Source organism: Asterias rubens, chromosome 5 (genome assembly GCF_902459465.1).
Source record: "Asterias rubens chromosome 5, eAstRub1.3, whole genome shotgun sequence".
NCBI classification, from domain to species: domain Eukaryota; kingdom Metazoa; phylum Echinodermata; class Asteroidea; order Forcipulatida; family Asteriidae; genus Asterias; species Asterias rubens.
In genome coordinates this window covers 8,915,035-8,929,235 of record NC_047066.1, presented here as the reverse complement: position 1 = coordinate 8,929,235, position 14,201 = coordinate 8,915,035, and the positions used below count along the sequence as shown (strand labels likewise).

General features: G+C 37.7%; 1 protein-coding gene across 1 annotated transcript in view; it reads left to right on the top strand.

Annotated features, from left to right (window-relative positions):
- The window catches only part of LOC117290121 (fibropellin-1-like), a 33,510-nt gene that overhangs the window by 1,923 nt on the left and 17,386 nt on the right, over nucleotides 1-14,201 (top strand). The window contains exons 2-21 of the mRNA XM_033771377.1: nucleotides 800-970; nucleotides 2,915-3,161; nucleotides 4,938-4,993; nucleotides 5,557-5,676; nucleotides 5,867-5,989; nucleotides 6,117-6,239; nucleotides 6,365-6,484; nucleotides 6,612-6,734; nucleotides 6,860-6,979; nucleotides 7,102-7,218; nucleotides 7,347-7,469; nucleotides 7,597-7,719; nucleotides 7,845-7,964; nucleotides 8,087-8,203; nucleotides 8,332-8,454; nucleotides 8,582-8,704; nucleotides 8,975-9,088; nucleotides 10,365-10,484; nucleotides 10,572-10,829; nucleotides 12,871-12,987. Coding sequence (XP_033627268.1) covers nucleotides 2,962-3,161; nucleotides 4,938-4,993; nucleotides 5,557-5,676; nucleotides 5,867-5,989; nucleotides 6,117-6,239; nucleotides 6,365-6,484; nucleotides 6,612-6,734; nucleotides 6,860-6,979; nucleotides 7,102-7,218; nucleotides 7,347-7,469; nucleotides 7,597-7,719; nucleotides 7,845-7,964; nucleotides 8,087-8,203; nucleotides 8,332-8,454; nucleotides 8,582-8,704; nucleotides 8,975-9,088; nucleotides 10,365-10,484; nucleotides 10,572-10,829; nucleotides 12,871-12,987 — 2,440 coding nt within the window. The 5' untranslated portion in view covers nucleotides 800-970; nucleotides 2,915-2,961. The remainder of the gene's footprint in view (nucleotides 1-799; nucleotides 971-2,914; nucleotides 3,162-4,937; nucleotides 4,994-5,556; nucleotides 5,677-5,866; nucleotides 5,990-6,116; nucleotides 6,240-6,364; nucleotides 6,485-6,611; nucleotides 6,735-6,859; nucleotides 6,980-7,101; nucleotides 7,219-7,346; nucleotides 7,470-7,596; nucleotides 7,720-7,844; nucleotides 7,965-8,086; nucleotides 8,204-8,331; nucleotides 8,455-8,581; nucleotides 8,705-8,974; nucleotides 9,089-10,364; nucleotides 10,485-10,571; nucleotides 10,830-12,870; nucleotides 12,988-14,201) is intronic.

Sequence of the window (14,201 nt, the reverse complement as noted above, 5' to 3'; positions counted from 1 at the left end):
GTCGCCTATTTTTTTTTAGGGGACGAACGTGTATAGATATTTACCCACGTTACATCTGGAAAAAATACGAAAAAATACGTGGTGACGTCAGAGCACCTCGGGCCAGCCCCAAGACCCGCTTTTGAATAGGGGCACTTGGGGGCTGGCCCGAGGTACTCTGACGTCACTACGAGAATGGTCACGTGATGATGCGTATTTTTTTTCCTAGGTGGGACGTGGGTAAAAAATTAGTATCTGCACACGTTCGTCCTGGAAAAAAAATAAGCGACTTTTTCAGTACGAACGTGGGGTAATTATCAGTGCCCACGGTCGTCCTGGAAAAAATTAAATACGCCACTTGGATGAGCACACCGGGGTCGACCCAGGGAAGCTATTCGAACTCACCCATTGAGAAACGAGTCGGGGCATTCATGACGTCAATGAAACACGAACGAAACAACAAAAACCCATGTATTTCTATGTGAACCACCATGGGCACCATATACCAACGAAACCACCGATGCATAACGTATATACAGTCTTTATATAATAACATTCCCAAAACGCAAAAAGGTCTTTCATTGGGAAGTTGTTTTCACACTTTTTTTGAAAGGTGCATTCATAAAAAAAAATAGAGCTGAGGTCATACATAAATGTCATATGTGAATGTATTCATCCAGTTGCGTATGTAAAAGAAAACGACGAGACCTTGGGTCTATATTTTCAGACTAAAATAAGCTAGAAGTGATTCATTTGAAGTCTACTGCAGTCAATTAATCATAACAATTCATCATGAAGTTTAAACTCCTTTCCTTTTTAGTGCCTTTTCTGGTCCTTCGGAGTGGTACATGCCGATCCACTGGCGCACCAAGTCAGGCCTGTTCATCTCTGACGCCAAGCCATCCTGGATCCTCGCAGCCAAGCAATACAAGTCCCTACCAACTAGAGCTGATTTCTGGCAACAGCTATGCTGCGGGGGAAACAGTAACAGGTTGGTGTTTTGATTTTGATTTTTTAAAAACACTTCTACTGATGTTTTAAACAGTGCTTTAAAAAAATCCAAGCCATTCGGGGAATGGGAGAAATCCACACTAACTATACTCGGGTTAGATTCGAACCCATGGGTTCGAATCCTCATATTATTCCGGTGAACATTTCGGGCTGTTGGGGTTGAGTGTTTAAATAATTGCCGTTGTCAGATGCAATTGTGTCCGCCATGCAATACTGTCCGCTCCCGACACTTTTGCATATGCAATTGTGTCCGGGGCTATGCAAAAACCGTCCGGTGGACATGTACATGACCGTATTTTATGATTGCAGCGAATACCCAACGGCCGAACATTTCCCATGGCATTCATGACATGCACTTAGCTTGTAAACAATTGGCGAACGTGTTCCGTCGACCAAGGGCGTTTAATTTACTGCAAGGACGATTTTTTTTGCACGGGGCGGACACAACTGCATATGTAATTGTGTCCGAGGGGACACAACTGCATTATGCAGTAGCGTCCGGGCGGACACGATTGCATATGCAAAACCGTCCGGCGAACATTATTGCATATGCAATAATGTCCTCCGGATAGTATTGCATAGAGGACATAACTGCATGCGACACCGTATCAAACAAAAACATACCATAATTTTCCAGGGGTTGGTAATGGGTGAAGACTGAAATCCTACTTTTTTGATCGGAGGGATGGCACAATAACCATTCGCCTGTCGTCATTCGCCTTTTCTGAAAGTTGTCTATGCGATCATAATAGTTAAAGTCAACTGGAATTTTCTTTCTTTAAAAATTAGAGTTATGTTAATGAACAATACATTTTTTTTTGAAAATTGTTGTATGGATTTATATGTTGAAAAAATAGATAAAGTTGTATGGGGTGACTCCGCCTACCCCTTTTGTGACGTCAATTGAGGCAGACTTTGGCTCGATCGAACATCGACATCGAACACACGTACGTGCAGGAACATGCAAGTCCTAGTCGTGAATTTGTACGTTTCGAAAAAAAGGTTTATTTGTTGCATATTTCCGGCAATGTCGATCAGGTGTGTTGCTGCTGGTGTTGCTGCTGGAGGCAGCAAAACAACTAAAGATGGGGTCCGTTTGCAAAGTGGTCCGGTCCGACGTCTTTTCCAGCGCTGTGTAGCAAACACTTAGAGCCGTCGTGCTTTAAATATCGCGACTCGGTTGACGTCACGAACAGCGCCCTCTCGGTCGGGCCTACTTTTAAATTTGTTAATAAAATGGAAACTAATTTTGTTAAACCTTAGTTAACTGTGTATTTATATTCTACTTAGCAAAACACATATTTTAGGGCAAAAGCTTTATTTTGACAAAATACCACTTCCAGGTGACTTTAAAGGTGTTTGAGGTAAAAAAAAATCTTTAAAAATGACATGTATTACGTATAGCCTACAATTAATTGAATAACTAAATGAGCTATAAACATCTGAACGAAATAATTAAATGGGACATTTAGCTATTACAAGAAATTCATAATTATGGCTCGTATAATTTAAGTCATAGGTTGTGCTAGGTCATAACTATAAACCGTACGAAGTCTTCAAAAAGACTTGTACTAAGTAGTCCATATAATATTTGTTTAAAATAATTATTCCTTGTAATGCGATCAAAATAACTCAGACGGAGCATTTTGTTATAGTGCCTTTTAGTAGTACCCCGTACTGCGGTTGTAAATTGTTTAATGTCTTTTATCGGGCAATTTTTATCCATATTAAATTTTTACCTTGTTTGCCACATAATTGAGCTGCCAGTTTTGTGTATATATAAAAATGAATGAATGAATGTCAATTGAATGAATGAAAGGTAGACAGATGTTATCCAGACAAAAAAAATCTAATCCACATTCAATTAAGGAATACCGGAGTTGCTGTGTGAACAAACATTTCTTTGTAATGTATCTTCACTTAGTTCGTCTTAGCGCCAACCCTAGCACGACCACCTTCAAGGGCGTCATTATGCAGGCCCGCCAGGTCACTGATGGTTCTATCGTGGGTTCTTGGCAGCTATCAGACAGCGATTATCAGCACCTTGCATGCCCAGGAGATACCGATGGTCAAGGGACTATCACACACACACACGGACAGCTCGTCAAGACACTGCCGGTAACATTCACTTGGAATGCTCCAGTTGAGCTAGTTGGTGATCTGGAATTTCAGTAAGTATGCCATAATTTGAAAACGACCAGAACACACAATCGTCATGTTGCAGGGACACAATTTTATTGAGATTAGAAGCACACAACCTTTTTGAAAAGAGAAAAGCCTTGTTCAGCAGAAATTAAATGAAGTTTACACAAGTTTTGAAGACGACTAGATCATACTTATCGAAACATTGTGTTAGCGTGAAAATTCATCTGTGTTGGTATTTAGATACAATTTGATTTAACTCTTAAAACGATGTGTTGTTATAAGCCACATGGCCAGATACATCAAGCACACAAACCTGCTAAGCACATGATTAACTTGTGCAGAAAGCGCTCGCCCACCAAGTCGATTCGATACCATGGCCAAATGTGAGTTCGGGAATTCTCCCTCGGGGGAAAAATCAAACACTTTCGATCTCTGGCTATGCCCCGTAGTCATAATAGGTTGATGTGGCTGGATGTGACCTTGCACGCTCCTTCTCGAACACGCTGTAGCCGCGTCCTTTGCAATTCAGGGGTCGATTTCACCAAGTTAGGACTCGTCTTATCTCGAGTTAGGATTAATCTTAAGGTCTGCATGCTACAGTGCAGGGTTGGGACTCGTCCTAAGTCCTAAGATTAGTCTTAAGTTAGGAAGAGTTTTGTGAAATCGACGGCTGCTCTTATAGCTGCGAGTAAGGATGTCAGCATCCCAAATCATAATTAGAAAAAGAGAACAGTTTTGCTGAACAGAAATAGGTTACCAGCCTAAAGCTTAAATTGTTGTGGCTGGTGACTCACTTATTTTATTTGCTAAGCAAAGAAATTTGTCAAGCAGTATTTTCGGATTAAACGTTCTTGTGAAATTGGGCACTGTTCTCAAAACCATCACAACTTTATAGAGACAGTTTTTATGTAGGTTTTTCCTGTGCCCAATCCCGTGGTTCTGCTTACAGTAAATTATGTGGCCTTAATAGTAGTTTATTGTTAAGGCTGTAAGCGTAGAATTCCGCGGTAAGCAGAGCCAACAAATTTAACCCCGATGTGTCCGCAAGCATCACTTGTACAGACCAGAATCCAAGTTTTATAAACCAAACCTTGGTTGAAATGATTTTGAGATAGGACCTTTATTTATAAAAACTAAAATAAAAAAGAGAATGAATGTATAGGTTTTCTCGGTCAAATTCGGCAAATGAGCAGTCAATTTCATTTTCATGCATTCGAATTAAAACTGTTTTGTCTCTCCAGTTGTTTCTGCGTTTCAAAATCAGAATTCGGCCATTCAATTTCGTTTTGAGTCGAGTCAAATTCCTTTAGCACTCTGTTCAATTTAGCGTATCGTCATTCTTTTTCGTGACACACACGCCTCAAGAAGTGACTGCGAATTTGAATGCTTCTTTGATGAAATGTTAAATTGAATGATTATTTTGTAAAATCGAATGACGCAACATTACATTTGACTAATAATAATCGAATGACTCTTTTCAGTAGCATTCAATTTCGTGCCAAATAGAATAAGCTGATGATTAAATTGGCTGCTCATTTTCCGAAATTGACCAAGAAAACCTATAATGATATCCAAACATTTCTGACGAAGATTTGCTTTGGAATGTTGATGCAATACGATGGTTGACATAACTAAGATGGCAGTGTGTCAAACATTGCATTAGTAACCCTAGTCCATGTTTATGTTGCTGCTTGTCACACAATTCAGCCCTTACATGTGCATTTATGGGCTAAAACGGAGAATTCTTCAAGGAATAATGTCTTGAATTTCGGCTATTAATCACACATCATTTTTTTCTGTAGGTTTTCGGTTGTCCAGGAATACGTAACGTATTGGACAAATATGAAGTCCTCCATCGGTAAGTTCGTTTTCTTCAGCCATGGTTAAAGATGTTGTGTCAGATTTTTGGCCGATTTGACCCAAAAACTGTTATTTAGAATTCAATCTATAGGTATTTATTGATGGGGGTCGAGAAAGTTACAAGCTTTCATTTGAGCCATTGCTCGAAAAAGTCCGCCAATTATTAGTAGCAGTGAAAGTGCTCAAAATTAGTTTTCGTCGGGATCCCGACAATATATCACGTGACCAATTCTTATGCGTTTATAAGAAACGTTTTAAATTTTTATCATGTTTCCTGACCATTAAAAGTAAAAGTTCAACTTGTTTTCGTTAGAGCGGGTGATACTCTTTGAAATACCATTCACTCAAAACAATATATTTCTTAATGTTTGGGGCCAAAAATCTGAAATAGCATCTATAAGCCCATTTTAGGCCCATTGTGGTGTTTGTGTACGACCTGTTTTTTACACATGGACAACTTTTCTTTCAGGTCTAGATTTGAGAGAAAACTATAGTGAATCTAGTGATTGTCTTTGAAAAATGTATCTTTGATCAAAACTTTTTATTTCTTTTGCTTTCCAGTTGCTCCAGCAGCAAACTCTTGCATTTCCAACCCATGTCAGAATGGGGCAACATGTTTACCAGGAACCAATAGCCATACCTGCGTTTGTGATGCAGGCTTTACTGGACTAAACTGTCAAAGTAAGTCATCTTTTAATTCCTGACCTGTTTTCGTAAACTATACGATTTTTTTTCCTTCTTTCAGTTCTCAACTTAAATTTATAAACTAATCTAGAATCTTGTACCATTCAAATTTTTTTTTAGTTCTAAACTGTTCCACTGTCTGCAATATTACATCATTCAAGTTTTGCTTCTATGTTTTGCTTTCCAGCTGCAACAAGCCCAACACCTCCTTGTCTTTCAAACCCATGTCTGAACGGGGCAACATGTTTGACTGGAACCAGTAGCTATGTTTGTACATGCACTGCAGGCTTTACAGGAACAAACTGTCAAAGTAAATAATCTTTTAATTCCTCCTGATTTTTATATGTTACAATTTTGTCTTTCAATTCTAAACTTTCTGTAACATTGTCTGCAAAATAACATTATTAAAGTTTTTGCTTCTATCTTTTCCTTTCCAGCTGCAACAAGTCCAACACCTCCTTGTCTTTCAAACCCATGTCTGAATGGGGCAATATGTTTGACTGGAACCAATAGCTATGTCTGTCAATGTGCTACAGGCTTCACTGGAACAAACTGTCAAAGTAAGTCATAATTTTCATTCCTCCTGTTTTTAAATGTGACAAATTTTTCTTGCAGTTCTAAAGCTCTTTTGCCATCACTGCATAATAACATAATTCAAGTTTTGCTTCTATGTTTTGCTTTCCAGCTTCAAGTTCAACACCTCCGTGTCTTTCAAACCCATGTCTGAATGGGGCAACATGTTTGACTGGAACCAATAGCTATGTCTGTTCATGCACTGAAGGCTTTACAGGAACAAACTGTCAAAGTAAATAATCCTTTAATTCCTCCTGATTTTTATATGTTACAATTTTGTCTTTCAATTCTAAACTTTCTGTAACATTGTCTGCAATATAACATCATTAAAGTTTTTGCTTCTATCTTTTTCTTTCCAGCTGCAACAAGTCCAACACCTCCTTGTCTCTCAAACCCATGTGGGAATGGGGCAATATGTTTGACTGGAACCAATAGCTATGTCTGTCAATGTGCTACAGGCTTCACTGGAACAAACTGTCAAAGTAAGTCATAATTTTCATTCCTCTTGTTTTTAAATGTGACAAATTTTTCTTGCAGTTCTAAAGCTCTTGTGCCATCACTGCATAATAACATAATTCAAGTTTTGCTTCTATGTTTTGCTTTCCAGCTTCAAGTTCAACACCTCCGTGTCTTTCAAACCCATGTCTGAATGGGGCAACATGTTTGACCGGAACCAGTAGCTATGTCTGCACATGCACTGCAGGCTTTACAGGAACAAACTGTCAAAGTAAGTCATCTTTTCACTCCTGACTGTTTTAGTATGTGACACATTTTTCTATTAGTTATAAATGTTTTATGCCTTTGTCTGATGGCATCATTCAAGTTTTGCTTCTATCTTCTGCTTTTTAGCTTCAAGTCCAACACCTTGTCTTTCAAACCCATGTCTGAACGGAGCAACTTGCTCACCAGGAACCAATAGCTATACCTGTGTTTGTGATGCAGGTTTTACTGGAATAAACTGTCAAAGTAAGTCATATTTTCTGTCCTCCTGTTCTTATATATGACAAATTGTTTTTTTTTTTCAGTTCTGAACTTCTTGTGATTGTTTGCAATCTTACATCACTCAAGTTTTGCTTCCATCTTTTGCTTTCCAGCTGCAACAAGCCCAACACCTCCTTGTCTTTCAAACCCATGTCTAAATGGGGCAACATGTTTGACTGGAACCAATAGCTATGTCTGTACATGCACTGCAGGCTTTACAGGAACAAACTGTCAAAGTAAATAATCCTTTAATTCCTCCTGATTTTTATATGTTACAATTTTGTCTTTCAATTCTAAACTTTCTGTAACATTGTCTGCAATATAACATCATTAAAGTTTTTGCTTCTATCTTTTTCTTTCCAGCTGCAACAAGTCCAACACCTCCTTGTCTCTCAAACCCATGTGGGAATGGGGCAATATGTTTGACTGGAACCAATAGCTATGTCTGTCAATGTGCTACAGGCTTCACTGGAACAAACTGTCAAAGTAAGTCATAATTTTCATTCCTCTTGTTTTTAAATGTGACAAATTTTTCTTGCAGTTCTAAAGCTCTTGTGCCATCACTGCATAATAACATAATTCAAGTTTTGCTTCTATGTTTTGCTTTCCAGCTTCAAGTTCAACACCTCCGTGTCTTTCAAACCCATGTCTGAATGGGGCAACATGTTTGACCGGAACCAGTAGCTATGTCTGCACATGCACTGCAGGCTTTACAGGAACAAACTGTCAAAGTAAGTCATCTTTTCACTCCTGACTGTTTTAGTATGTGACACATTTTTATATTAGTTATAAATGTTTTATGCCTTTGTCTGATGGCATCATTCAAGTTTTGCTTCTATCTTCTGCTTTTTAGCTTCAAGTCCAACACCTTGTCTTTCAAACCCATGTCTGAACGGAGCAACTTGCTCACCAGGAACCAATAGCTATACCTGTGTTTGTGATGCAGGTTTTACTGGAATAAACTGTCAAAGTAAGTCATATTTTCTGTCCTCCTGTTCTTATATATGACAAATTGTTTTTTTTTTTCAGTTCTGAACTTCTTGTGATTGTTTGCAATCTTACATCACTCAAGTTTTGCTTCCATCTTTTGCTTTCCAGCTGCAACAAGCCCAACACCTCCTTGTCTTTCAAACCCATGTCTAAATGGGGCAACATGTTTGACTGGAACCAATAGCTATGTCTGTACATGCACTGCAGGCTTTACAGGAACAAACTGTCAAAGTAAATAATCCTTTAATTCCTCCTGATTTTTATATGTTACAATTTTGTCTTTCAATTCTAAACTTTCTGTAACATTGTCTGCAATATAACATCATTAAAGTTTTTGCTTCTATCTTTTTCTTTCCAGCTGCAACAAGTCCAACACCTCCTTGTCTTTCAAACCCATGTCTGAATGGGGCAACATGTTTGACTGGAACCAATAGCTATGTCTGTCAATGTGCTGCAGGCTTTACTGGACCACACTGTCAAGGTTAGTCATAATTTTAAAACTCCAATAGTAATTACAACTTTCATTACGTTAGTGGCTGAATATCAATGTTGATATATTCTTCGAACAATTCTAAATCATTATAACAACACTCTTAATTGAGCCTCAGGTTATCAAAGAGAATAATTGCACTTCAAAATAAAGATATGCCCACTAATTGAAGGGTGGGGGGAAAATGTGCTATATAAAAGCCCTGTGTTACTTGTATGTATGTATATATGGAAACGATTTGCTGTTTCTTTTGCTTTTCAGTTTTTACAAACCTTTGTAATTCCGACCCATGTCTGAATGGGGCAACTTGCTCACCAGGAGTCAATAGCTATACCTGCGTTTGTGATGCAGGCTTTACTGGAATAAACTGTCAAAGTAATAATTTTTTAACATTTTCAAATGTAGTAATTACATTTTCATCATTAAAGTCACCTGGAAATAGATTTTTTTTTCTTTCAAACATAAGAGTATATGCTTGCGAACAATAAAACATTTTTGTTTTGTTTGTAATTGTTTGTCACGATTTATATGTTCAAAAAATATATAAAGTTGTTTGGGGGCTAACTCCGCCTACCCCTTTTGTGACGTCAATCGAGGCAGATTTTGCCTGCAATGCGTATAGTGAACACACGTGCAAAGTACATGTACGTCCAAGTCGTGAGTTGGTACGTTTCAAAAAGTGTTTTTCCGCATTCAGCAGCAATACACCTGGTCGGGATTGCCGAAAAAAACAAAAAAAAACCTTTTTTTGAAACATACAAACTCACGACCTGGTCCGTACATGTACTTTGCAATTGTGTTTACTCTACGGCATTACAGACAAAGTCTGCCTCGATTGACGTCACGAACAGCGCCCTCTCGGGTTGGGGTCTACTCTTAAATTTGTAAATAACATAAGAACTGATTTTTTAAAACCTTAAGTTCAAGTTCAAGTTCAATTTTACAAAAAACACGAAATGCGAATGTTTACAGATTTTTTTAGCATCAGTTATGTGTAGCAAATATATCCAGATTTGTTGACATAAGAAGTTTTTGTTAAATTGAGCTGTATTAACCTCATCTGATCATTGATGTTCTTACTTAAGTTAATTTTCCAGCCTAAAACTAAGTCTTCTAATTCCCAAATCTGCAAACTGTGATCCATTCTTCTTAAAACCAACAGTTTTGAGGCCACTGCAACTCTATTAGATCCTCAAAAAACGACACACAAGTTCTACGATGTCAAGAAATTAATTTTTTATATTTGTAAATTGGGGTGTGACTTAACTAAATTTAATACCATTATAAAGTATAGTATCTTCTGATCATCGCAGTGTTTGAGTTTTCTGTGTGAACATTGATTTTCGTAAAATTTGGACTGTTCCATTTCACGGGGTTTCGCTTCGTGAAATGGAACAGTCCAAAATTTACCTTTCGATAATACTCCTCCCATTCCACTCTGATCCATTCAATATTTGTATACTAGCTGATTCCTAAATTAAGGAAAATCTTCCTAAAGTTGCATGCGCTCTCCACAAAAAAGATGATTTCACAAAATGCTTACCATCAATTTCACAAACAAATCTAGACTTGGAAACTTTTTGATCAGTGTATTATTTGTGTATGATTTCCATGTCGCCAAGATATGTTTTTGTTTCCGGTTGACTTGCAGTTGCAAGTCCAACTCCTCCTTGTGTTTCAAACCCATGTCTGAACGGGGCAACTTGTTTGCCTGGAACCAAAAGCTATGTCTGTCAATGTGCTACAGGCTTTACTGGAACAAACTGTCAAAGTATGTCATATTTTCTTTAGTTCTGAGATTCCAATTGGTAGAGTCTTTAGGTTTAAACTAACTGTGTTAAACTACTTTTTTTTGCAGCAGATTGGTTGGATTCAACACCACCAGTAGTAACTTGTCCAGCTGACTTTAGTTCTGAGGTTCCAATTGGTAGTTTTAGCAAGCAAGAGTCATGGACTCTACCAACAGTAACTGATAACTCTGGAAGCTTCTTTTTGGTATCAAGCACGTACAATCCTAACGACTTTTTCCCTGTTGGTGAAACCACAATAATGTACACATACAGAGATGCTTCCAACAACATCAATACCTGCAGTTTTACTCTAACGATTGTTGAAGGTAAAGTCTTTTGATAAAATTGCTCTTAACAAGAAGCTACATCTTACAAGTCTCTGACTCATTCCTTTTTAGTGACAGTTTTGCAATCCTTATCTCAACACAACGTTTAAAAACTATTATACTATTATTGAACCATTGGACACTTTCGGTAAACAGTATTGTCCAAAGGCCCACACTTCGTGTATCACAACTGATATAAAAAATAACAAACCTGTGAAAATTTAGGCTCAATCGGTCATCGGAGTCTGAGAAAATAACGGGGAAAACCCACCCTTGTTTCCGCACGTTTCGCCGTGTCATGTCATGTGTTTCAAATAAATCAGTAATTCTCGACAACGAGAATTGATAATTGTTTTAATGTTTTCTCGAAAAGTAAAGCATTTCATGGAATAATATTTCAAGAGAAGTCTTTCACCATTACCTTCTGTAAACCCTGTAAATTATGTGTAAATCTGTGAACTTTTTTTTTTTTTCTGTTCCGAAAGTGTATAATGGTTTTAAATAATTTAAGCTGGTGAGGAAGATATCTTTTTAACACATTCTTGCTCGTCTTTTGATAAAGTTGCTCTTAAAAGCCATTGGACACTTTCGGTAAACAGTATTATCCAAAGACCAACACTTAGTGTATCACAACTTATATGAGGGCGCCCTTCGACTGCAGGCGGTCGAGGTTTTATCTGTCTCCGTTCTTGTTGTTTTTTATCTGCTTTTATCGTCCTTTCTTTATCGTCATCCTGCATCTGTGGTAGCATCAATCTGTCAGTTTGTAATTGCGAGTTCGAGAACATTCGCTATTTTGGGGATTGATGTTTTCTAGTTGGTGAAATTTTGTCGTCTTTATTGTTGCTGACTGTCCTGATTGATCCTCGAAGATGGCGTCCATCAACAATACGTTACTGTTGACATTCATTTTGCTGTTCGTTCATCGAACCGTACAACACCACTCGCAAATTATCCGCTCTGTAAATGAATCAATCCTCAACAAGGACTTTGCTGAATATGTCTTGAGCACCGACAAACCAAGCTTTATGTCATCCAACTCAGGTAAACACCAAATTGCAGCTCTCTTTTCCGGCCTTTTCGAGCCATTGAACTCGAAGTCTAGACGAGCCCTTCGGATCTTCATGAGATCTGTCACATAGCTCTTGTGTATCTGGCGTGTGCTTAAAATCCTCGACATCATTCTCATACGAATGTCTTTGTTATAATGATTACACTGGCACAAGGTGTGAGATACCACCAGGTACAACATGTGTTTATATATTTTCTTAAAGCCGCCATCTTTGATGTTGAACAATGGAAACTCTTGGCCAATGATAGCTCTTAACGGGAAGGTACACGTTTGGTAGTTACTCAAAACAAATACTAACTTAAAAACTGCCTTGGTGAGCTGTTGATAGTGGCTGTTGACCAATTGAGCTAAATTTTTTACAGGTTTGTTATTTTATGCATATGTTGAGATACATCAAGTGAGAACACTGGTCTTTGACAATTACCAATAGTGTACCTTCCCTTTAAAGGCACTGGGCACCTTTGGTAACTGTCAAAGACCAGTGTTCTCACTTGGTGTATCCAAACATATGCATAGAATAAACAATCTTAGACTGTGAAAGTTAGGCTCAATTGGTCATCGAAATTGCAAGAGAATATTGAAAGAAATAACACCCATGTTGCACAAAATATTGTCTGTGCTTTCAATTCCCCCAAAACGGCGGCAGGTATTTCGATATTTAAAAGTGAGAAATTACCTCTTCCTCAAAAACTATGTAATTTTAGAGGGAGCCGTTTCTCACAATGTTTTAAACTATCAACAGCTCTCGATTGTTCATAACCAAATAAGTTTTTTTGTGCTAACAATTAGTATGAGTACATACCATTTGTCTTATAACGGAACACAGTATACTACCATTATCAGAAAACTCGATGTAATTTTACCCGCTGGTTCAAAGAAATCAGTCGCTACGACAAATTTTCCATAAAATGGAATTACCTTCTGATGATTATGCATGGAAATTTTACACAATTATATTTTTAATTTTAGATTCCTGTGACTCTTCTCCATGTAAAAACAATGCAAATTGTATCACATTACCCGGGAACTCTATCTTCTGTGAGTGCTTCAATGGATACACAGGAACCTATTGTGAAATTGCCCCAGGTGAGAATCAATATACAATTGTTGCACGCTGTGATGGGGTCCATGGCGTTTTGTACACCCGAGGGAGGAAATGGAACCCGACCAATCAAACTTCACAATTTCTATAGAGGTACTCTACTTATTATACATGGGTCTACATGGTAACTATCATGTACATGATCACTACTGTACGCAGACGATAACTGACAATAGGTGTACGATAACTAACATGTACGTACATGTTACACCTTAACTATTTCAAATGGGACCTACGTGTGGAGGGGGGTGACGAACGAGGCCTCAAATAATTTGAAACCTCGAAACATCAGTGGGTTCGGATTGACTCTTTAATTTGGTAACTGTAATTGGAAGTCGGAAAAGCAACCGACCAGCGACGGAGGCATTAGAATGGCATAACAAAGTTAACAGTAAACAATTAACAAGTAAAAGAGAAAAGAGAAAATAAAAGAAATCATTAGTATGATAAATACATGCAGTGTGTGTGCACCAAAATCTATCCAATTAGGTAAAATACTGAGTGTGAAATAATGCAACTCTCAATTAATTAATTTGCAACCCTTCTGTTTTGAAATATACACCTGTATCTGTAAGACCTGTATTAAACAATTATATCCAGCAGTACAGTTAGTTTCTACCAGTCAAAACAATATACATGGGATTATCCAGATCTTGTCCTAAAACCCTTAAGCATTATCAGAACAATATATAGATTTATTCTAAAGTCTTAAAGTCATCAGCTTAATAATAATAGACAACCTTCTCCAAATAATACACCATGGCAAGCTAATTAACACACTATGTCAATACATGTACCAATTTCACAAGTCTACCAATGACGTAGAGGGCGCTGTTGTAGCATAACTAGACTATGGATCACCACGTCAAAATATGCCCACATTGCTCAATCAACTTAGACTTAATACGTATAACTGTACTGTAAATTACCCATTTCACAGATGCATTAACTACAGGAATTATTTCACCACATACAATAAACCTCAGGCTCGTGTTAAATAAACGCACATGTACCAGCAGAGCGCGGTTGCTATGGACGGCGCCATGACAGTTTTATCTACTTTACAACTTTGACTGAACTTTAATTACTGAAAAATAAAATACAATCCAGAGCTTGAATGGGCTGATGGATAAATCTAAATGATGTTTGTTATACCCGGTTTATTGCCCTAAAGTTTATATATTTAAATCACACTTGC